At 40.9% G+C, this 24,680-nt stretch overlaps 1 protein-coding gene across 1 annotated transcript in view; it reads right to left on the reverse strand.

Annotated features, from left to right (window-relative positions):
• Positions 1 to 24,680, reverse strand: part of LOC124775628 (brachyurin-like) — a 55,787-nt gene that overhangs the window by 9,619 nt on the left and 21,488 nt on the right. Inside the window, exon 5 of the mRNA XM_047250456.1 lies at positions 6,586 to 6,684. Coding sequence (XP_047106412.1) covers positions 6,586 to 6,684 — 99 coding nt within the window. The remainder of the gene's footprint in view (positions 1 to 6,585; positions 6,685 to 24,680) is intronic.

Below are 24,680 nucleotides of genomic sequence, written 5' to 3' on the forward strand. Positions count from 1 at the left end.
GAGCGTATTTATCTGATATAATTTGCCTAATAGACGAATCACACTCTCGTAGGAAAGAACTTTAGAATGACAAACACTATTCAACCACAATTACGAATCACCATTGAAACGCAAACAAATCAAAAGCTTAATGTCTTAAACCTCTCCATACACAAGAGAAACAATTAGGCTGAGGTCGAAATTTATATGATATCTATAAGCACCAGCGCAAGCATTCATGACCAATCCAATCACTACATAACTTACAAAGAAGCCAGTTTCAAATATTTATTACACAGACTGAACAGTACATCTATGAACAAACGTGAGTACACAGAAGAACTGAACGTGATAAAATGAACTGCACAGGAGAATCGGTACGATGCAAAGTTAGCAGACAAAAGACACAAGAAAATACAAAAACGGTGAACACGTAACACTATAGACAGAAACACACACACACACACACACACACACACACACACACACACACACACACAGCAAGAGAGAGAGAGAGAGAGAGAGAGAGAGAGAGAGAGAGAGAGAGAGAGAGAGAGAGAGAGAGAGATGGTGTGGGGGGAGGGAGTGAAGGAGATAGGCTTCATTATTGACATACTGTCAGCAGATAGTAAGTAACAAAAGGCACTTAATGTCTTACAGCAACTGAGTAGGCAATATGCTAAAGATACCGAAAAAAAAAATACACAGGAGACTTGGAAGACGTAATACCGACGCTGATAAATATAGTCGGTCTGGTATGTGTCGGTTAACATGCAATTACAATCAAACTGCACATGTGGGTCAAACGTGCAGGAAGTTTGGAACCAGATATACAGAACATGATTGCATTTGCAATTGTAGTGATGTTTTGGCGACTTTTGGTTACTGATTACACCTTCTGTCCAACCGCCCACGAGCGCAATGACCATTTGGCATCCGTGCGCGGCTTGCGCTGCAGTCACTAAGTATGGAGCATGTACAACCACAAATCCAGGGTTTTATCCGATTGCCACCACGGTTACTGCAGAGGCCCAGAACAATTTTAGATTTAGTGCCGTACAGGACTGTTTGCACTCCTGCATATGCTTTTAACCACATTTTTTATGACATTGCAACTGGGCAACACAACTCTACAGCTGTCCTCGCGGATTCGTCGAAACAGGACTCCGTTGGTTGCCCTGTGGATCGAGTCCTCTAGGTCCGGCAGCCTCGGGACTTAACTGCCTTCGACGGGGAATTTCATACGTTCTTGCGGGCACTGGAGCAGATAAGATGCTGCTTCAAGTACAAAATTCCTTGTCTATTCAGTTTCTCTGAGCGACCGTCATTCTATATAATACTTGTACCCAGAAGTGAAAGTGGACAGAATATACAAGACACCTCCATTAAGTACAATGGCTGTGGAGGGGGGTCTTTTTTCTTGGTACCAAGGCACACGAATATTGCGGGGAACGAAAGCGCAGACGTAACAGCGAAGGAGGCATGTCGTGATCCTCAGTTATTTCACTGTGCCGTCCCCTTGCACACTATCGCCTCGCTGTTGAGGTACAGAGTCATGCCGCGATGGGAGTAACTGGATGTGACAGCTAATATGCTGCATCTAGTAAAGCGCACTACGCGGCGGTGTTTCAGCCACGAAGATGGGGTGAGCTTCTCCTTGTTCGTCTTCGCGTAAGCCACAGTCCTCTCGCGCCTGGCTTCTTGCTCCAGCGCGGCGGCCCTCCAGTGTGTGGTGCTTATGGTGTACAGATCACTGTACGCCACATTCTGTTAGACTGTGTTTTACCTTCGGGCCAGAGGGCGACGGAAAATTTACCAGCAGTTCTGCCCTCCGTTTTAAGTGACAATGAAACGAATGTGGTTAGAGTTGTAACGTTTTGTGATCTGTCCACCTTGTTTCCCCAAATTTTAGGGAGATGTTCTTAATGTGTTAACAGTTTGGTACTTTATTGTGGCGCTGTTCGTATTGAGAAGTTTTCATTTACGTTCGTGCACTAGAGACACACTTGTGTTCCTGGCCAGTGTAGGCAAGCAGACTGCAGAGTCTCTTAAATGTCTGCGATAACTGACTGTCTTCAATCATAGGAGTTTTCCGACTCAGTAATACGTCCATAGTCTAGCCGTATTTATTTTCTGGACGTCACACTGAATCTCCACGGCGCCGCCAGTCTTCTACGACGGGGAAGTTAGACACTTTTCTGATCACTTGTGTGATGTATGCGAATCGAAGTAATATAGGGAAGAGTAAATTCACATAATTGCAGTGCCACTAATTCGTATCTGAGTTTTTCGTTGTCTACTCCACCTTTGGTGGTGGTTAGAGCTTACAAAAGGGTTACAACATCAACCTTTGCAGTGTTCTTAACGAACTTAACAAGGGACGCGTTTTGACCGCTAGGTGTTGTGCCAGTCGTGGATAGGGTAGATAGTAGGATTTATGATTGTATATTTGTTTGGTTTCCATGTTGTGTGTTTTGCACTTTCATTCTTATTTTATAGTCAAATATTCATTAATAGAATTCTTTTTTTCTCGTTTAACTAGGTTTTGTCCCTATTCTCACTCTGAATACATTAGATAAGGAATAGAAATAAAAGGAAGGATCAGAGCAAGGAATGTCAGAGCGCTGAATCGGACAGGTACGTTAGATAATTTAAAAAGGAATCGGTTGAAGTTAGATATACCGGGAATAAGTGAAGTACGGTGACAGGAGGCACAAGAATTCTGGTGCGTTGAATACGGGGTTATAAATAAGAAAGTGAAATAATGATAATGCAGGAGTGGGTTTCACAGTGAATAAGATAGTAGGAATTCGGGTAAACTACTATGAGCAGCATAGTGGACGCATTATTGTATCCAAGATACAATGGTTCAAATGACTCTGAGCGGTATGGGACTTAACTTCTGAGGTCATCAGTCCCTTAGAACTTAGAACTACTTAAACCTAACTAACCTAAGGACATCACACACATCCATGCCCGAGGCAGGATTCGAACCTGCGACCGTAGTGGTCTCGCGGCTCCAGACGGTAGGGCCTAGAAACGGCTCGGCGGGTATCCAAGATAGACACTCACCGCTGTAGAACTTGTTTCCATATCGACTAGCTCAACAGAAGATGGAGAAATTGAAGAAGTGTATGACGACATAAAAGAAGTTATTCAGACGAAAATTTAATAGTGATGGGGTACCGAATTTGGTCTGGACTCGGGGAAAGGAATGAAAGAAGAAGCCGTTTGGTAGAGTTTTGTACAGACCATAATTAAATCGTCGCTAACACTTGGTTTAAGAATCACAAAAGAAGATTATTTACGTTGAAGGGACCTGGAGACACCGGAAGTTTTCAGATTGGGTATGTAATGACAAGACAGATTTAGGAATCAGGTTTTAATCTGTAAAACTTTTCCAGTTGCAGATGTAGATTCTGACCACAATTTATTGGCTACGAACTGTAGATTAAAACTGAAGGTACTGGAAAAAGGTAGGAAATGAAGGAGACGGGACCTGAATAAGTTGAAAAAACCAAAGGTTGCTGAGAGTTTCAGAGGGAGTATTAGGCGACGGATGACTAGATCAAGGGAAAGGAATACAGTAGAAGACTAATGGGTAACTTTAAGATATGAAATAGCAGCAGAGAATCAAATACGTAAAAAGACAAGCCCTAGTGAAATCCATGGATAACACAAGAGACATTGAATATAATCGCTGAAGAAGAAAATATAAAAATACAGAAAATCCAGAAGGCGAAAGGGAATACAAAAGTCTAACATATCAGATTGGCAGGAAGTGCAAAATGGCTAAGCAGGAATGGCTAGAGGACAAATGTAAGTATTTAGAAGCGTATTTCATTACGGGAAAATAGATACCGTCTACAGGAAAGTTAAAGATGCCATTACGGATAAAAAGAAGCAGCTGTTCGAATATCAAGAGCTCAGATGGTAAACCAGTGCTAAGCATAAAAGGGAAAGCTGGAAGATTGGTGGGGTACATAGAAGGTCTGTACAAGGGAGATAAACTTGAAGGCAATATTACAGAAATGGAAGTGGACGTAGTTGAAGTTGAGATTGGAGATATGATACTGCGAGAACTTGACACAACTCTGAAAACCCTAAGTCGAAACAAGACCCTGGGAGTAGACGATATTTCGTCAGAACTTCTGATAGCCTTGGGACAGTCATCCATTAAAAAACTCTTCCATCTAGTGTTAAAGATGCAGGAGACAGATTAAATACCCTCAGACTTCAAGAAGAATGTAATAATTTGAGAGAAAGCAGTTACTAACAGGGTTGAAAATAACCGACCTATCAGTTTCATGTCATGGCTGCAAAATACTAACACAAATTCCTTACACAATAATGGAAAAACTGGTAGAAGCAGACTTCTGGAAAGATCAGTTTGGATCCCGGAGAATGTGGGAACACGCGAGGCAATACTGACCCTATGACGTACAAGAAAGATTAAGGAAAGACGAACCTACGATTATATTATTTGTAGACTGAGACAAAGCTTTTGACGACATTGACTGGAATACTCTCTTTGAAATTCTGAAGGTAGCAGGGATAAAATACTGGGAGCGAAAGGCTATCTACAAAAGAAAACAGAAGGCAGTAATAAGAGTAGAGGGGCATGAAAGGGTAGCAGTGGTTGAGAAGGAAGTGAGACAGTTTTTTAGCCAACCCCCGACGGTATTCAATCTGTATACTGATAAAGCAGTAAAGGAAATAAAAGAAAAAATTGGAGTAGGAATTAATATCCAGGCAGATGAAACACAAACCTTGAAGTTTGCCAGTAACATTGTAATTCTATCAGAGACAGCAAATTACTTGACCACTTGAACGGAGTGGACATTGTCTTGAATGGAGAATATGAAATGAACATCAAGAAAAGCAAAACAAGGTTAATGAAATGTTGTCGAAGTAAACCACGTGATGCTAAGGAAATTAGACTAGTAGATGTGTTTTGCTATTTGGGAAGCAAAATAACTGAGGAATGCAGAAGTAGAGAGGATATAAAGTACACACTGGAAATGTCAAGGACAGGATTTCTGAAGAAGAGAAGTTTATTAACATCGAGTGTAGATTTAAACATCAGGAAGCCTTTTCTGAAAGTATTTGCCTTGAGTGTTGCCATGTGTGGAAGTGAATCATGGACGATAAGCAGTTTAGACAAAGAATGAATAGAAGTTTTCGAAATGTAGCGCTACAGAAAATTATTGGATATTGGATGGGTAGATAACGTAACTAATGAGTAGGTACTGAATATAATTGGGGAAACAAGAAATTTTTGACGCAACTTGACCGGAAGAAGAGATCAGTTGAGAGGACAGTTTCTGAGACATCAAGGCATCACCAGTTTAGTATAGAAGGGGAGTGTGGAGGATAAATATCGTAGAGGGAGACCAGTGTTGCCACTGAAGATTAAAACAACAATAAGTCACATTTTCTGGAATTTTCTCGAAGCGTTTCGAAATTAAGCATTACATGTCAATTTTGCCTAGTGCCACCTCTACTTCTAGGAGTCAACTGTCACTGGAAGTGTCACCATTCGGAAATCCCGAAAACTATGGACTAGATACTAATATAGATCATTTTCGGGTTTTTTTAATGTCCTTCCGTTAACCACCTACGGCTCTGCCCTAGGGGTGTCTTACCCCACAGCAAATTCTTCTAAATGATAAATCACATGTAGCAAATCTGGTTCGAACTTTTTGCAGACGATCCAGTGCTAAGCATATGTCTTCATATTCAGACGGTAGTTGTCCCGTTGTACTAACTCATATGTATTAAGTCTTTATAAAGCACTGCAGGCCTTCCAGAGCTATGCTCGAACAGGACACAAACGCAGTATGTGAAATATCTCGTAGGACAAGACTGTCATCCACGAACCTCATAAATGACACCTATATATTCTTAATTGGAACTTGCATTGAGGCTCGTCTTTCCCTTATCCACAAAAAATTTATGCTGTAATGTTAATGAGCTGTAGCACTCTTTTACAAACTATTTAACTTCAGTTAGCTTTATTCGGTTTCGATAGATATTATACTTAAACGTCTCTCCTGTATTACATTTGGTTATCTACTTAATTCTGAATATCTTATTCAAGTTGACACATGACGATTTTTTAAAGATAGATATTCAAATGTAAATTTCGAATAGCTCGTGACTATCACTACCTGACGGATATTCTTTTCTATTCTTCTCTGGATGCATCCAGTCAGCAACTTATGAAATTGCCGTGCCTTGTTGATCATGTGGTAGCTCTTAGGGTTATCTGCTTTTAATTTCTGCCGCAGTATGAGTACATTGCTTTCCTGGAAGCCTGACGGCGCGTTTCATATCTCATACGCCACTGATTTTAGTGATCCTGAAGATACTTCCATGAGACGTGTTGCATTGAGAAGATTACTCAGTTTACACTAAATTTACTCAGATCGTGCAAAATTTGACGTATTGTATGACGAGACAACCTATACAATAAATGCAGACTCACATTTTCAAACGTATTACCGCTAACAACATTCGATACCCTTACACCAACTTTCAGGATGAGACGGAATCAATAAAAAGCATAAAAAGTAGTCACCACCTACGTAGAACGCGCGTACTTACTGTCGGTATTGAGGCCCCAGCCGCTGACCGTAGCGGTCTGGCCCTCGAAGCTGTTGCCCGCCTGTGAGCGAGAAGGCAGGTTCACCAGTCCGATGTAATCTGTAAAAATAGAAACATATTTTTATATTTCTCGTTATATCCCGGGAACAATCAAGACGTAGGACTCTCTCGAAGAATGAAGTCACAGAAGCAATGAAAATACTCTCTGAACTACGATTCTAGTAATCAAGATACATATTGACGGATTTAGTACGTAAATGAACGGACATCTCTATAACATAGTTGATCGGGATAATTAAGATGACTTCGAAAATATGAGCACTCGACCTACGGTTTCTGAGAAACCAAGTGTACTTGGAGGTAAAATTGAGACAGTTACGTGCGAACCACCGTGTGCGGTCCCTATCCGTTTGTAGAGAACTGCTTTTGCCGAAAATTTACCAAGGCATTTACTCACATTATCAGTGAATCACAGAATATTATCAACAAAGACAAATGATGCCCCCAACGGACATTCGTTTTGGTATTCCTTATGACCGATCTCACTGCTAAAAATCAACATGAATATTCTGTTCTAAAAAGTAACTTCATGTTTAGAGAAATTTTGTATAAATGACTTTGGTCAGTCAAATAATTCAGAAATCTGCGCATAGAAAAGAATTCCAATAAGCAAGACATTATGCTAAAAATAGCCGTGGGGGAAGTGCTCAAGCAGGGAAGCCGAAACTAATCGTACTGTTCAATTATATTGAAAACGAGCCGTTAAAATCGTCTGAAATATACATTATGCTCTCTGTAACTGTAGTTAATAATTATCAGAACATGATGAATGAGAAATTCACGACATTGGTTCAAAATTCCACAAGATTGTAGTGAAATCTATTTTCGGCTGTTACTCTAACGCCAGGTACACGCGTAAATACGTGTGGTTGTGAAATTACTGCGCGGTCAAATATTTGAAGCTTGGTGTATCTAGCGACTATCTAAGTTTGTTTTCAAAGATGACGGTAATATGTGCTTTATCACTAAAAGCAGAGTGTTTCAGTAAAATGCAATGTAAAACTGTTTAGCTTAGGTAAAATATGTGACAAATGAAATGATAAACTACACGATAAATTACAACAATTGTTCTAAGACAAAAATTAGCTGCACAAAATATATTATCCGTAATTATACTTCAGAATACTTTTCGTTAAATACTGCGATCAGAGAGCAAGCAATGGACCCGCTGCAACGTTCAGTCTCATCCCACTCCATTGGTCGGCGACTGGCAGCAGTCGCACTAGGGAATTCTTGTCCCATATGTAGGCTGCCATTAACACCACAATACAGACGGCTCAGTTTTTGAGTGGTGACGTGACCTGGTATCATGGACTGTTGATGAATAACGCCTCATTATGTTCAGCGTCGCATTGTGGTGAGTATGATTTTGACCTGGGCAGGGCATCCATTCTTCCAACATACTGGGGAACACAGTGGTTTTATTTCTGGCGTCATGATGCGGGGAGCAATCACGTATGATTTCAGGACACAGATGGTAGAGATCGAGGGAACTCTGGCGGCACAACGGTACGTCATGGACATGTGTTACCGCTCATGCGACCTTATCGTGATACCCTTTCTTGCAACAGGACAATGCTCGTTCATGCATAGCCCGTATCTGTTTGAACTATCTCCGTGATGTTGAGGTACTACCGCGACCACCAATATCCCCAGATCTTCCCCCGATAGAACAGGTATGGGACGATCTCGGACGTCCACTCCGACCCAGTGGATATCAAGAACGAGTCACACTACGTGATCAAAAGTATCCGATGCATTGTGCTGCCACATACTGCCAGGTACTCCTTATCAGCGACCTCAGTAGTTAGTAGACATCGTGAGAAAGCAGAATGGGACGCTCCGCGGAACTCACGGAGTTCGAATGTGGGTGTCACTTGTGTCATACGTCTGTACCGGAGATTTCCACACTCCTAAACATCCCTAGGTTTCCGATGTGATAGTGAAGTGGAAACGTGAAGGCACATGTACAGCACAAGATCGTGCGGGCGAAGAGGATAGTAACGTGTAATAGGCAGACATCTATCCAGACCTTCACACAGGAATTCCAAACTACATCAGGATCCACTGCAAGTACTATGGCAGTTAGGCAGGAAGTGAGAAAACTTGGATTTGATGGTCGAGCGGCTGCTCATAAGCCACACATCACGCCGGTAAATGCCAAACGACGCCTCACTTGGTGTAAGGAGCGTAAACATTGGACGATTGACAAGGGGTAAAAACATAGTGTCGAGTGACGAACTACGGTACACAATGTAGCGATCCTATGGCAGGGTGTGGGTATGGCGAATGCCCGGTGAACGTCATCTGCCACCGTGTGTAGTGCCAATAGTAAAATTTGGAAGCGGTTTTGTCATGACGTGGTCGTGTTTTTCATGGAGGGGGCTTGCACCCCTTCTTGTTTTGCGTGGCACTATCACAGCACAGGCCTACATTGATGTTTTAAGCACCTTCACATTCTTGCTTCCCACTGTTGAAGAGCGATTCGGGGATGGCGATTGCATCTTTCAACACTACCGAGTACCTCTTCATAGTGCACGGCCTGTGGCAGAGTGGTTACACGACAATAAACTCCCTCTAATGGACAGGCCTGCACAGGATCCTGACCCTTGGGGATGTTTTGGAACGCCGACTTCGTGCCAGGCCACACCGACCGACATCGATACTTCTAGTCAGTGCAGCACTCAGTGAGGAATGGGCTGCCATTCCCCAAGAAACCCTCCAGCACCTGACTGAACGTGTGCCTACGAGAATGGAAGCTGTCATCAAGGCTAAGAGTGGGCCAACACCATACTGAATTCCAGCATTACCGATGGAGGGCGCCACGAACTTTTAAGTCATTTTCAGCCAGGTGTCCGGATACTTTTTATCACATAGTGTACATCAGTTATGGGCCAGCTTACCCCACGGGGGGATACAACGGCTTCCCAAATGAATGAATGTGTGCAACCAGGACAAAGTAGGTGCAGCGTCATACTGTTGCGTAGCCTCGCACTTCTAAGTTTCTTGAAGACATGACTATTTTGTAATCACCGAAATAACGTCACACACTCTCTCGACCCGTGATGATTCATTTCGTTTGATGCTCCCCTTCTGGATGCATCACTTTTTTTGTCAGACATTGTAATAAATGCTATTCCATTTATAATGTGTAAAATTGTCGTGTCCTGATACAGGATAGTGGGAAGGCGGGGGTTTAAGGTCGGTCTGCAATTTCCGAGCTAATGCAGTAAGACAAATTACCTGTGAAGGCAGGTTGATGCCTTGGATCAGCGCCAAACACTATCGCAGGGTATCTACGAGAGACGCTTGTGTTGTAGCTCGACAGGATACTTACAGCGGGAGACTCATGGAATTCAGGGGTCTTATTAGCACTATTTATTTGCTATCATACTAACTACTACACCGAAGACTAATTCCAAAGATTAGAAAAAGCGAAGAAGGAAATTTGTTGCACAGCACAGTCAGTGTCTGAAGCTCACGGGGGTGAAACGTGGGGTGGGGGTGTGGGGGAGGGGAGAGTACTAACACAGCTATGGAATAGTAGCAGCACGGCAAGTACAAACTCGAGAGCAGCACTACAAGTGAGAGAAAGACATGTCAGAGCTTACCGAGGCTGGCCTCGAGTGGCACGGAGTCGGCGCCCCAGCGATTTGACTGAGAACTCCCTCTAAATACAAAAACGAAGCTTTTAAAAGAATCGTGGAGGAGCGCCATTTCTTCCTTCCTGTAGTCGACCTACCAGTTCACCAGCACTTAACAAGCTTTTGTCAGTCTGGTGAGTCGTTCGGCACCTCCAGGATGCCTCTGGCCAACCACTTTTAGATTCCTCCCTTTCTCCTACTCGGTAGGTAGCGATGCTTCTGGATTTTACATTAACATACTCCAAGTTTGGTGTCAACAGCGTTCAGCTGACAGCTAAACGTCATTGCCACCCTATTAAATCCAGCAACTACGCTGTTTTACGTTACTTGGCCCCGTCCCCCGCCATTCTTTTGGAGGTGACTGCTGTAGTAGCTATCTAACCTGTGTAAACCCTCTGACGTTGCAGTTCTCAGGAGAAAACATCAACCTTGCTGCCTCTGGTAAGATGTGCCTGAAATGCCCTGCTTAACCCGCAGGAAAGGATATATACAATAAATTGTGGAAAGGGGCCAAACTAAGGAGCTGTCAGTTACACTCGAACATACAACTATATTATTTGATCAAACATTACAAGAGCCCAAAAACTTTTTTATACACACAGCTTTAATATTTGGGACTTAATTACCGGCTGAAAGCCACTTCAATTTAAAAACGGCCGAAGGCCAATATCGTAAAACGCAAGCATAATCAGAAATTTTAAAAGTCAAGTCATATCTTTAAACAATTCTTTAGTTAGGCTGAAGTAAACAAGTTAAATTCAAATCTGCTGAATGCCAAAGACTTAAAAATTCAAAAATATTTTAAAATGCCAAAGGGCTTACTTGAAACAGTACTGTAAACTAGGCTGAAGGCCTTAAGAGTAAAACAACTCTAATTTAAAACACAAAACCGGGTACAAGCCATACAAGTACCAACAACAAGAACAATTAAAAGAAATAGGGCAGCACAAACAAGGGCACCCAGATGTTCGAGGGTCGGCCTATAATTCAAACACTAACGCTCGCTTGGATAAGACAGGCAGTCGGGCCAACCATTCACGATCCGACGACAAACCAACCGACTGAAAGTCAGCGGGCCCAACGACAAGATAACTTCCACTTCACCCGACCAGGGCACAACAGGGAGTTGAACGGAACAACGTGGAAGATATTGACGCCCACAACCAATCATCCACAGAGCTGTCAAATTACTCACGTGCTGGACAGCAATAACACGATGAGGAAACTAAACTGCTTGAAATTTATGTCAACGCCCAGGGCAGGTAACCGCTGGTGCACTTCAGTTCAAATAACCGAATATAGTGAAACTCCACAGGAAGGTGGCTAGAATTCTCCAACTTGAAAACCACGTTGTTGCTCGCGGGAATATCCCAACAGCCGACAACGAACTCCAAACGACACAATGTGGACAATCTTGACTTGCTAGTACGTTAAATCAAAACTCAACTTCCGTGTTTAGGTTCGATGAGCCACGGACCTCGTAGCAATGGGAACCGCGCCACACTCTCCGACACCGCGTAGAGACCGTCAGCGGGCCCCGGCCAAACTACGCCCCGCCGAGAATTCCTCACATGGTCCACGCAAAGCGACCGACTCCTCAGAGCCAGTACGTTGACAACATTTAAAGTAACTTGTCAGTCAAAATCACACCAACTACACACGGTTTCACGAACACTTGCACGATGAACTAGACAATGCTAACGGCAGTGACTGTACAATAACATGGACGAAACACGAGTCGGCACACACAGCCAACCAATAAGCTATCGCCGGCCAAATACACGTCGTCCGGCAAGACGACCGACCGACGACCCACCAAAGTCGTCCCCACTCCAATCATGTGTGTTGGCAAATGTCGGTCGAGTCCTGGTGGTCCGGACCTCACTGCTGCCGCACCCCGACTGAACTTGTGCCGCGTGCCAACTCAAACACTGCCATGTCCGAACTAACTCAAAACACACGACGACCGGGAAGTAATAGCAGTCCAGCAAAGATAATACGGCAGGGCCTGTATTGATAAGCGCTGCTGCTGCCGCTCACGGGCAAGCAAGACAGCACCTCGGTGACACCAGTAATTGAAAAGTAACATAACGAGGTGGCAGTACGGAAAAAACAAGATGTAAAATAAGAAACGGCACGAACACCAGCCACGCACGGCTCAGTGCCTTTTCATGGCGATCTGCTACAGTGGCGCCTTACGACAGCGACCTTGAGGTCGTGGATGAAGTTACCTCTTAATTCTCTGAAGTGAAACTTCTCCCCTGAAACAGTTGCAATTTGCCATAGTGTTACTCTTTATCTCCTGAAACCTAAATGCTACCACTTTTGATTGTTCTCCACTTTGTGTCTTTGATTTCCTATCTTAGAATGCCCTTGATGTCTCCATACAGCCTTAAGCGTAACAGTGTACAAGTCATTATGTCGTCAATATATGACAAAATAATCTACCGAGAACAAAGAACGGTCAGTTAATGCAATTTCTCAGAAACTATAAATGTTGTTCAAGCCAATGCATTATCAGACCATCAAAAATAAAAGGATTATACCTCAAACGTTGCATTTCACTGGTTATACAGAACGACGGAAACAAAGATGCCAGAATTTTTCTTCAAAGAGTGCTTTTGGAATTTTTACACAGTAAAAACACAATAACCTCCGTCTTTAACAATCTTCACGTTTTAAACACTGGGAAATTATACACGAAAGCTGTATGTCCTGCTGATACTTACAAAACGGAAATGGGAGTACGCTTAAGTTTCATCCAACTGTGGACGCTGCCAGAGTGGCAGAACTGTTGTGTTAACGTTCGAGAAAGGGAGACGTGGATGTGTAAATCATATGTGCTCCGGTACAGGCAAACGATGAGCGCCGAAAAGCGCGAATCGAGAACTGAGCGCCGATGTAACTGCCTGACATCTGTAAAAATTCAAAATAGCCTTTTCTTCTCTTTGCTGCTCACTTAGTAGCCATTTTCTGTAAAATGTCACGCTTTTAGTCATCTTGAAATATGTATCTGTTTGCAGTCATCCGAGCACCTATTACTTCTGTGATTATCTTTCAGATATGAGCCACTTGTTGTTTATGAAATCCTTGTTTTGTCATCAGTCAGAGTTTGCATAATCCATCAACAGTCTCACAATAGTAAAATTTACCGCTATAGACTTGATACAGCGCCATTAAAAGCACACGGCGTCGCTGGTAGTGTTGTGACTATGAAAAATTATTTGGAAGACTGCAAATACGATCAGCTGCATTTCACAGTAGTGTGAATGTATTTGAATAGTTCAGATACAATGATGCGAAAATGCTTAAACCGGAAAATCAGCTTAGTTAGCATAAACTGATACTGAGTTGGCGACAAAGTACGAAATAATTTCATACATTCTCTTAACTAGAAAAGTTAAATTTTTATGATATGCTGACAAACTGTCTTCCTGCAATCATGAGACCCAAATTAATTGACTCTTAAAATAAAGATGGGGCTGCTTAAGGCAGTTGATGAAGAACGGAATTCGAAAACGTCTTGTTAAGGTAGTTATCAGCTTGTAAAAACTTAATAAAATGCATGACACACAAATGTTGGCTTATTTATATTTTACTCCAACGGTTTCGAACATAAACTACGTTCACAGTCGTCGAAAAATTAATCTGCGGTTTTTATATGTAATATTGAGTACAGATTAATTTTTCGACGACCATGAACATGGTTTTTTCCCGGTTGAGCGCACAATTTCGAATCAGAGACATGTATGAAGTGTAGACTGCGTTGCTTGTTGGTTCAAATAACGTAGGTCGCAGAATGCTCCTGTACCAGGAGCTTTTTGCGTGGAAAAACTGTTGAACTGGAGAAAAACAAATGGATATCGAATTTTCCGCAAATAAAGTCTGATTATAACGTTCATGAAAACGAACAGCATAGAGTTTAAAATGTCTGGAGTGAAGCTAACCAAGGTTTATCGACTACGACTACAGATATGACGCGGCAGATGTTTTCAACACCAACGAAACTACGTCAATTTGCGCCTGCATACCCAATAAAACTGTATCGCTTAGGGGTCAATCATTTTCAGGTAGGCTAACCTGTTAGGAGAGATTTACGTCAATGGTAACGTACATGTCAGATGGATCTCATTAACGATCCTTATTTGTCATCGGGACAAGTTTAAAGCCATTATGTTTTAAAAATATACGGCCACGAAATAAACGTGGCTGCTGACTGATATGTTTACCGACTGGATTCTCAAATTCAGATTACGAGAAAAGCATTAAGCGTAGTTATTCTTGATAATTTTCCGCTACCCCGCAATAATAAATTAAAATCTATAAAGCATACAAATTTCCCTACGAACACCACAAATGTATTGCAACCGTGAGATTGAAGTATCACACAAAGCTTGAAATTTCACTATCAAAAGAACTTACTTGCAATCGTAGCAAATAGGAGCACGCGGGGATTTCTCCCCAGTCTTTTAGATGCATTACATATGTTGCGATTACGGACGTTGCGATCTCCATGGAAGTTAGTGACGCCAGTGCCATTTAATGAAATGTTTGGAAAGTTTTTACATTATTGGGTGGTTTTACACCGTCATTATTACACTCACCTACACTCTATAAATTCACGACACACCTCCCACATTTAGTATTCTTTAAGAATTTTATAATACAACGCGGCAGTGCAAACAAAATGGATTTTAAATGGACGACGACGAATATGGCGATTGAATAAACACTGCAGTTTCTGTCCCTAGATGCGAAACACCATTCAAAACACTCGCAGCTATTGAAATGCTCATTCGAGTGGTGACGTGAATAAAATGGTGGACGATATCGAGCAGTTTGTCGAAAATTATTTGTTTAGAAAGACTTTGCAAAATACAACAACAGATTTTTTCCGAAAAAAAACGAAAACATATTGCTTACGGACTTCCGGTCTTCAGTTTTTATGTACAAGGATAAATGTCAGCAGGAGATCGAATTCTCGAACAAAATTTGACGAGATCGAAACTACAGCATTATTGGACTTTTCTGCGTGCACCATTGACACGGAATTCTATTAACACTAAAAACAATTTCGGTCCTCTCAGTTTCGTGGTATGAATTTATCATCATACTCTTCTTAGAAAGTGTCCTTGTGCTTTCTAAAATGCACAGAACTAGTTACATTTATCATACGTTGCCTGGCACAAGTAAATAATTTTCCTTTACCGACACTCATTCAGCGCATAATGTGTATTGTGTGAATGCACATTTCAACCGAGAAATCCATTTTTGGTTTGAAGTTTAATTTTTTGTTTTATTCGTAAAAGTTCAGTTTAGCAGTTACTTTGTGTTTTCAGCACTTGGTCACAGCTCTATTTTCGCACCATTTAAAATATTAGCTCACTGGGAAAATAATTTTTGTATGTGCTGTTGAGGGTGCAAGCTTACATTGTGATGGCAAGTGCGAAAATGAAACTTTTTTTCTTTTTTCTTAGTCATCAGTCTTTTAACTGGTTTGATGCTGCCCGCAACGAAATCCTCTCCTGTCCCAAACTCTTCATCTTATCGTAGCACATGCAACCTACGTTCTTAATTATTTGCTGGATGTTTCCAATCTCTGTCTTCCTCTACAGTTTTTACCCTCTACAGCTTCCTCTAGTACCATGGAAGTCATTCGCAGATGTCTTAACAGATGTTCTATCATCCTACCCCTTCTCCTTGCCAGTGTTTTCCACATATTCCTTTCCTCTCCGATTCTGCGCAGAATCTCTTCATCCCTCATTTCACCGGTGCACCTAATTACCAACATTCGTCTGTCTAATGCTTCGATTTTCTTCTGTTCCAGTTTTCCTACAGCCCATGTTTCACTACCACACTATGCTGCGCTCCAAACGTACATTCTCACAAATTTCTTCCTAAAAGTAAGGCTAATGGTAGATACTAGCAAACTTCTGTTGGCCTGGAATGCTATTTTCGCCATTGTAAATCTGCTTTGATATTCTCCTTGCTCCGTCCGTCATGGGGTGTTTTGCTGCCTCGATAGCAGAATTCCTTTACCTCATCTACTTCGTGACCATCAATTCTCATGCTTAGTTTCTTGCAGTTCTTATTTTTGCTACTTTCTTCGATTTACTCGCAATCCATATTCTGTACTCATTAGACTGTTATTCCATTCAGTAGATCATGTAATTCTTCTTCACTTTCACACAGGATTACAATGTCATCAGCAAATCGTATCATCATATCCTTTCACCTTGAATTTCAGTTCCACTCTTGAAACTTTCTTTTCTTTCAATCACTGCTTCTTCGATGTATAGATTGAACAGTAGGGCGAAAGACTAGATCCCTTAGATCCCTAGGATACACCCTTTTTAATCCGAGCACCTCGTTCTTGATCCTCGATTCTTATTATTCTCTCTTGGCTGTTGTACAAGTTGTACATTACTCGTTTTTCTCTATAGCTTATCACTATTTTTTTCTTAATTTCGAACATCTTGCACCATTTCATATTGTTGAAAGCTTTTTACAGGTTGAAAAATCCAATGTACGTTTCTTGATTTTTCTTTAGTCTTCCTTCCATGATCAACTGCAACGTCAGAACTGCTTCTCTCATGCCTTTATCTTTCCTAAAGCCAAACTGGTCGTCATCTAACACATCCTCCGGTTTTATCACCGACACGTATGTCGTCCCATATGATAATATACAGAATGATGGAAAAGGAAATTAAAGGAAAACTGCAATGTAATAAAAGTATTTGACAGTCTAATCACAACACAGCCTGGTTCCAGCAGAATTAATCTATGCTCTGCATTTACCCAGAACCCTGAATACTGTTTACAGTAACAACACTAACAAATGTTTACCGCACACTGTATCCAGGACAGTAACATAGGAGTGTCTCCTCATTTGTTCACTGCGTTCTATACATTATTCGTAGTAACAAAGAGCTTGCAATACAAGAGATGTGTTTCGCACTAGCGAAGAAAAGCAAATGGTCATAGCTCTTAAGGTACGCATTTTGGAGCCTGTATTTGGTGGATATTTTGTCTTGTTTTCGTTCATATACCACCTCTCAAAATATTTTTAACACCCCATGTATCCTCTTTTCCAATGACATACAATTAGCGCATAAGGCGTTATTTTGGCAATGTCATACAGTCCAGGTTGTGAAGTTACGTCCTGATGTGTTAATTTGCAAAGACTCACTATACACCCTCACCCCCCCACCCCTCCACACACCGCAACCACCGAACCCCCCCCCCCCCCCCCCTCAATCTCTCCTCGTATGATGGCGTTAGTCGGAACACAAGCTCCGATATCTCAGAAAACCTGCAATGGCATTGTCAATGATTCATAACATTCCCAAGTTAGCGTTTAATGATTTGATTAAAGGATTGAGGTTAGATCCTCGATCCTCCCGAATCCCAGGCCATTGCCTCCATAGGTGGAACTTGCCCGTCCATTGCCTCCATATGAGAATCTTCCTCGCTGAAAGATGTGTGCACTAATCAACATTCCTTGATTCCATGAGTGAACTAAAACAACCGCCAATAGCTTCTTCAGATCAGTAACCGGAGATTTTTTGACTGGAATGCGTTAATGTTTTTCGAACGTTATATTTATTGTTGCTTTTGTGGTCCTCAGTCCAAAGATTATAATCAAGAACAGCTGCCAAGATGAGAAACATAGAAGTAGATATCCTCGGTGTAGAAAAACAGCTTAAATCACTTAATAAAGGCAAGGCCTCCGTTCCAAATTGTATGCCAGTCAGGTTCCTTTCAGAGTATGCTGATGCAATATCTCCATATTTAGAAATTATATACAACCGCTGGCTCACAGAAAAATCCGTATCTAAAGACTAGAAAATTCTCAAGTCACACCAACAAGAAAAAAGGAAGAAGGAATAATCCACTGAATTACAGGACCATATCACTAACGTCGAATCGCAGTAGGGTTTTAGAACATATACTGTGTTCGAACATTATGAAGTATCTCGAAGAAAACGATTTATTGACACAAAGCACGGATTCAGAAAACATTATTCTTGTGAAACACAACTAGCTCTTCATACTCATGAAGTAATGAGTACTATCGACAGGGGATGTCAAACTGGTTCCATATTTTTAGATTTCCATAAGGCTTCCGACACCGTTCCTCACAAGCGTCTTCTAACCAAACTGCGTGCCTATGGAATAATGCCTCTCGTGCGGCTGGATTCGTGGTTTCCTGTCAGAAAGGTCACAGTTCGTAGTAATAGACGGAAAGTCATCAAGTAAAAGAGAAGTAATATCCGGCTTTCATCAAGGAAGTGTTATAGGCCCTCTGTTGTTCCTGATCTATGTTAACGACATAGGAAACAATCACAGTAGCTGTCTTAGATTGTTTGCAGATGATGCTGTCATTTACCGTCTTGTAAAGTCATCAGATGAGCAAAACGATTTAGATATTTTTATGGTGCGAAGAGTGCTAAAAGAAATCAGCTAAATTTCGATTACGCGATAAGCCACACAACTCTGAAGGCTGTAAATTCAGTTAAATTCTTAGGGATTACAATTACAAGTAACCTAAATTGGAACGATCACATAGATAATGTTGTGGGTAGAGCAAACCAAAGACTGCGATTCAATGGCAGAACACTTACAAGGTGCAACAGGTCTACTAAAGAGACTGTTTACACCATGGTCGTCCACCTTATTCTGGAGTATGCTGTACGGTGTGGGATCCGCATCGGGTGGCACTGACGGATGACATCGAAAAACCTCAAAGAAGGGCAGCTCGTTTTGTATTATCGCGAAATAGGGGAGGTAGTGGCACAGACATGATTCGTGAATTTGAGTCGCAGTCACTATTTTTATCGTCCATCTTTCACTTCCATACGTGGATGCACTCCATACAAATACTAGCACTAAAAACCTCCCCACAATTAAATCTGTACTCGATGTTTACAAATTTCTCTTCTTCAGAAACGCTTAACTTGCCATCGCCAGTCTACGTTTTGTATCCTCTCTACTTCGACCATCATCAATTATTTTTCTGTCCAAATAGCAAAACTCATCTACCATTTTAAAAGTGTCTCATTTCTTAATCTAATTCCCCCAGCATCACCTGATTTAATTCGACTACATTCCATTATCCTCATCTTGCTTTCGTTGATCTTCATCTAGTATCCTACCTTCAAGACACTGTCCATTCCGTTCAACTGCTCTTCCACGTCCTTTGCTGTCTCTGACAGAATTACAGTGTCGTCAGCAAATCTCAAAGATTTTATTTCTTGTGCCTGGATTTTAATTCCCACTTTGTTTCCTTTACTGCTTGCTCAGTATGTAATGCCGGAAATGCATATCCTCCTATTTCCATCTATTGTACTGTAAATTTTTTCCTTATTTTGTTATCTGAAGATAAGACATTTCTGTGTTTTTACATATTGTAATTGTTTTAAAATTTGTGTATATATACTTATGCATTGATGTCGATGTATAATTGGTTTGGTTTGTAAATATTATTTGTATTTTTACGCTGGATCTTGCCTAGGGAAAACTATGCTATCGAATGATTACATCGATAGGTCGGGTGGAGAACCAAAGTGTTTAGGGTTTTGGAGAGTGTTATCTCTGGCGCGTGGAGCGCGGGCAGAGCAGAGTCTGGTTGGAGTAGGGCGGTTGGAGCAGGTGTGTTGAGTGACGCTCGCGCGAGTTCCCGCGCTTTCGGGGTTTGGCAGCACGTAATTGAGCTCGACTTGCTATGATAGTTTCTGGTACGGTGTCGCGGACGGAACACATTAGCTGGCACACATCAAGAGCCCGTTTCGCCTGGTTACCGTGTCGATAAGAAGGCGCGCCAACATCCAGCTTCTGCAACAGCGACGGCCGACAATAAGTGATCGTCGCCACCTCCTCGATTGACGACTTCAAACATTCAATCAACCAACAAAGAAGACTGAAAGCACGTAAAGTTTTAGAACTGTATGGCAGACCTCAGCTTTTCAAACTGTTCCATTGCATCACTAAAATACAGCAACTTAGCATGAACCTTTGTTGCTCACTGTCCCAACTGCATTACCAAGCAGGGACCCTTTCTTTTCCGAAATGAACCCGAGTGTCGTTGAAATTCAAACGCCAGCATTAAAGTAATATCATTCCATTTCACTGCTTTAATTTCAAAGATCAGTTAAGGTACTCATAGCTGGCTACAATAACCAAACAGAACTATATTTAGATTACACAAGCACAAATTAAGAGTGCGAATTTTGTTACCATGTTTTAGCTTACCTGTGACTGCAGCTCAGCTTGGTGCATACTAAATTTTATTATTGTTAATTGTTCAAAATCATTTAATTCAAGCTCAAAGTTTAATCAATTTCTAAATTGTGTAGATTCAAGTTGCTTTTGAGATGATTGTTGAGGTAGCCCAAGACTAACCTTATTTAATTTAATTTCGTAGTGCTTCAGAAAGAAAGTTCTCTATTAATTTCAGACACTAAATGAACTTTCAATTTTCCGGTTTTATTAATTCTTTTGCTAAATTAAGTGAGAGTGTAGCGAAATTTATTACTTCTGACAAACATTAAGTTTTCACACGACACGTGTCAACCTTTACTTGCCACGCTTTTAGTGCTAATTATGTGTGGCTTAACCTTTCTTTTTCAGTTATTATAGTAGTTGTCCATAGGACTGGCGACCGCAATTTTCCCCAAATCTCAAATATCTCATTAACGCCAGTTAATTGATAACGTAACGACCGCACATTTACTTTCTTTATTAACTTTACCCTTTTTCAAAATTAATTTCCACCAATTTCATTCGCATTTTTCCTTTCATTTAGATGTAACCCTTCCTCCCTCTTTATCGACAGATTAACATTGGTGACGATTGCTTTTCCCAAATTTCCATTAGGTACACACGGTTTAATTTTTCACTGTCATTAAGGTCGATAAGTGACGGGGGAGGTTACAAGTATACAGATTGAGTAACATTGGGGATAAGCTACAACCCTGCCTCACTCCCTTCTCAGCCACTGCTTCCCTTTCATGCCCCTCGACTCTTATAACTGGCATATGGTTCCTGAACAAATAGTAAATAGCCTTTCGCTCCCTGTATTTTACCCCAGCCACCTTCAGAATTTGAAAGAGAGTATTCCAGGCAACATTGTTAAAAATCTTCCATAAGTCTACAAATGCTAGAAACGTAGGTTTGCCTTTCCTTAATCTATCTTCTAAGATAAGTCGTAGGGTCAGTATTGCCTCAGGTGTTCAAGCATTTCTACGGAATCCAAACTGATTTTCCCTTCTACCAATTTTACCATTGTTCTCTAAAGAATTTGTGTTAGTATTTTGCAACTGTGACTTATTAAACTAATAGTTCGGTAATTTCACACCCGTCAGATCCTCCTTCCATTGGAATTGGAATTATCATATTTTTCTTGATGTATGATGGTATTTTGCCTGTCTCATACATCATGCTCGCCATATGGAAGAGTTTTGCTATGGCTTGCTCTCCCGAGGCTATCAGTAGTTCTAACAGGATGTTGTCTGCTCCCATGGCTTTGTTTCGACTCAGGCCTTTCAGTGCTCTATCAAATTCTTCACGCGGTATCATATCTCCCATCTCATCGTTATCTGCGTCCTCTTCTATTTCTGTAATACTGCCATCACTTACAGGGAGCCGGAACGATGCATCTCCTCCATGTTAATTTTAGCAAATAAAAGGAACATTTTTTCTAAAACCATTAAACATATTGCTCTGAAATTTGGACTACATATTCAGTGACTATTTCTCTACAAACTTGTAATGCCATGTTAAGAAATATTTTTTGGTTTTTGTTTTACAATTTTTTAAGCAGATGCTTATTTTTTCTCTAAAATTTTGCACTTTTTCTTCTATAACTCTTGAATTATACAATATTTTTTTACAATTTGATATAAAATTGAAGGAAAGGAAGCAAACATTATTGTTATATATTTTATTGATATAGTGTTTGCAGTTTTTGAGAAAATGTTCCTCAAAGATGAAAATTTTAAAGTTACAGGAAATGGCTTCCAAAGTTTTTTAATACATTCCTGCCCCATATGATGGATTATCAGTATCCTCGTCTTTTTCCACTGTTAATTTCCTTTCATTGGGCCTTTCTTCCCTTTTGCTTCATGTTGTGGGCTTTTGTCTCTTCTTCCTCCACCTCTTAGTCTTTCTTCATCAATTAGGCGCATTGTGTAAATGGTTTTGTGTCATGGTTGTAAATCTAAACGTTTCAACACATCACATTTGACAATGTTTCATTCATTGTATGTTGTCACTGCATCATACACTCCAAAGGGCAATGTTTTTATCTGTAAAACACTTTTTGGGAGTCCAAATAGAAATTAAATTACTTACACTTTCATTTGGATTTTGTGTTTTCCCTTGCAAACACTTTTACAATAAACTCGGCTGTGATAAATCTCTGAATATGGGCTTAATTACATCAATTACAGCATTTGTGAAACTGTTTTTATGGACATATTCCTTTCCTGATTGGTACTTACACCATGAGTCATCACCTGTGGGGCGCAGTGCATGTTATGGGTGCTCATTTGTTGATGCAGTACGAAAAAATAATGCCCATACTGCTCTCCTCATATGCTCAATGCTTCTTGTATTTTCCTAATAGGACACTCATAATACCTCTGCAATCTATCAATTGCTTCATCTGTCAATCTTCCTCTTCCTCCAAGGGTCTTACCATCACTAAGCTTCTGGGATCCTAATGTCTGCTATAGTTTGAACAAGTGAACCCCCATGCACTTCTGCACATGTGGAGTGCACTCCTGTTTTTTAATGTGAATTTCATTGCCATAAGGTTTGAGTTCCTCTACAGCTTTATATCCCTTAGAATCACCATCTCCTAGATAGTTAGTGTATCATACATTGTACCTCTCCTGTGATCTGGAAAAAATTGCTTTCACTCCCTCCACTTCCATTGCACCACTTGTGCCATGAAAATTTGCTTCACGACATTCACTCTCTTCGGCCTTGGTATTGCCCTTACATCTACAATGTTTTGAGAGGACAGCAACATCAATTACTTTGCAGCTGTCTCCATTGGTAGCTGTCACAACTCTATTTAGAAATTTATGACATCTACATTGCCATGATCCATCTAAAGCAACAGTTAAATCTCTGCAATTCCCTTTGTCTGTCACAACTTCTTCAACTGCTTTCTTGATTGTTGCTTGAGCAATATCTTCAGCAGAAGATTCTATCAATTCATTAGAAAATCGACACTTGGTTGGGGATTTTGGCAAGTTCATAATTCCACATAACATTGTACCTGCAGCACTGCCCTTGCCAATGCAACGCAAGCCATGCACTAGCTTAACATTTATATCATACACCTTCTTTCCACTATTACCACTCCGAGGAATACTGTTAGAATTAGAAAACGAAACTTCTGCAGCACATTCGTTACACTTCAATAACATTTTACATGCAAAACCAATGTGTGAAGTTATTTTCGATTCCAGTCCTCTTTCTTTGGAAACTTGGCATAATAAGTTATGTTTCAAAAATTAGAGAGCAAGAAATTGTAAATTATTTCATTCACATCATTACTGTCACTTTCATAGTTCTCAAATTTTTCTTTGCTGTCACAAAGTTTCTTGCTGGAAGAAGTTATATCACATTCATTTGAAGTAGTCGGTGAAGCAGTCTGAGCAGCATCTCCCTTCGAAACAACAACACTCGATTGCTGAAACGTGGCATATTGATATCCACAATCCAAATACGTAAAACAAGAACGAGCAAAATTCATCAAATACGCAAAATTGAACAGCTAAACAACAAGAAGCAAACTCCACAAGTCAATGCACACAGTATAACGTTTATGTTTAGTGGTATGAACGGTCACTTGTCACAGAGACAAATCCATACAACGTTGGAAAACAAAACACTGTCCAATTCCTCAAAGATACCCAGCTTGCAGCCAGCGGGCGGCGCCGTCAGAGGTGACACACCAAGTCGCTACAACAGTTTAAGCGGCTCGTCAACTGTGCAGCGATAAAAAACACACTTAGAATTCACTTAGAACGGTGAAACTTGATTTGTTTTATTCAGAAAACTCCAAATCATTTGATAATGAAAAAACCAAAAAACGTCAGTTTTGTCATTTTCAACGTTCCGGCTCCCCTTACGTCTCCCTCGTGTAGACCTTCTACATACGCCTTCCAGCTTTCTGCTTTCCCTTCTTTACTTAGGACTTGTTTTCCATCTGATCTCTAGATATTCATGTAGGTGGTTCTCTTTTCTCCAAAGGTCTCTTTACTTTTCTTGTATGCGGTATCTACTTTATCCCTATGATATATGCTCCTACATTCTTAAATATATCCTCTAAGCATTGCTGCATATCCATTTTGCACTTCATGTCGATCTCATTTTTGA

The sequence above is a fragment of the Schistocerca piceifrons genome, chromosome 2, assembly GCF_021461385.2.
Source record: "Schistocerca piceifrons isolate TAMUIC-IGC-003096 chromosome 2, iqSchPice1.1, whole genome shotgun sequence".
Lineage (NCBI taxonomy): Eukaryota > Metazoa > Arthropoda > Insecta > Orthoptera > Acrididae > Schistocerca > Schistocerca piceifrons.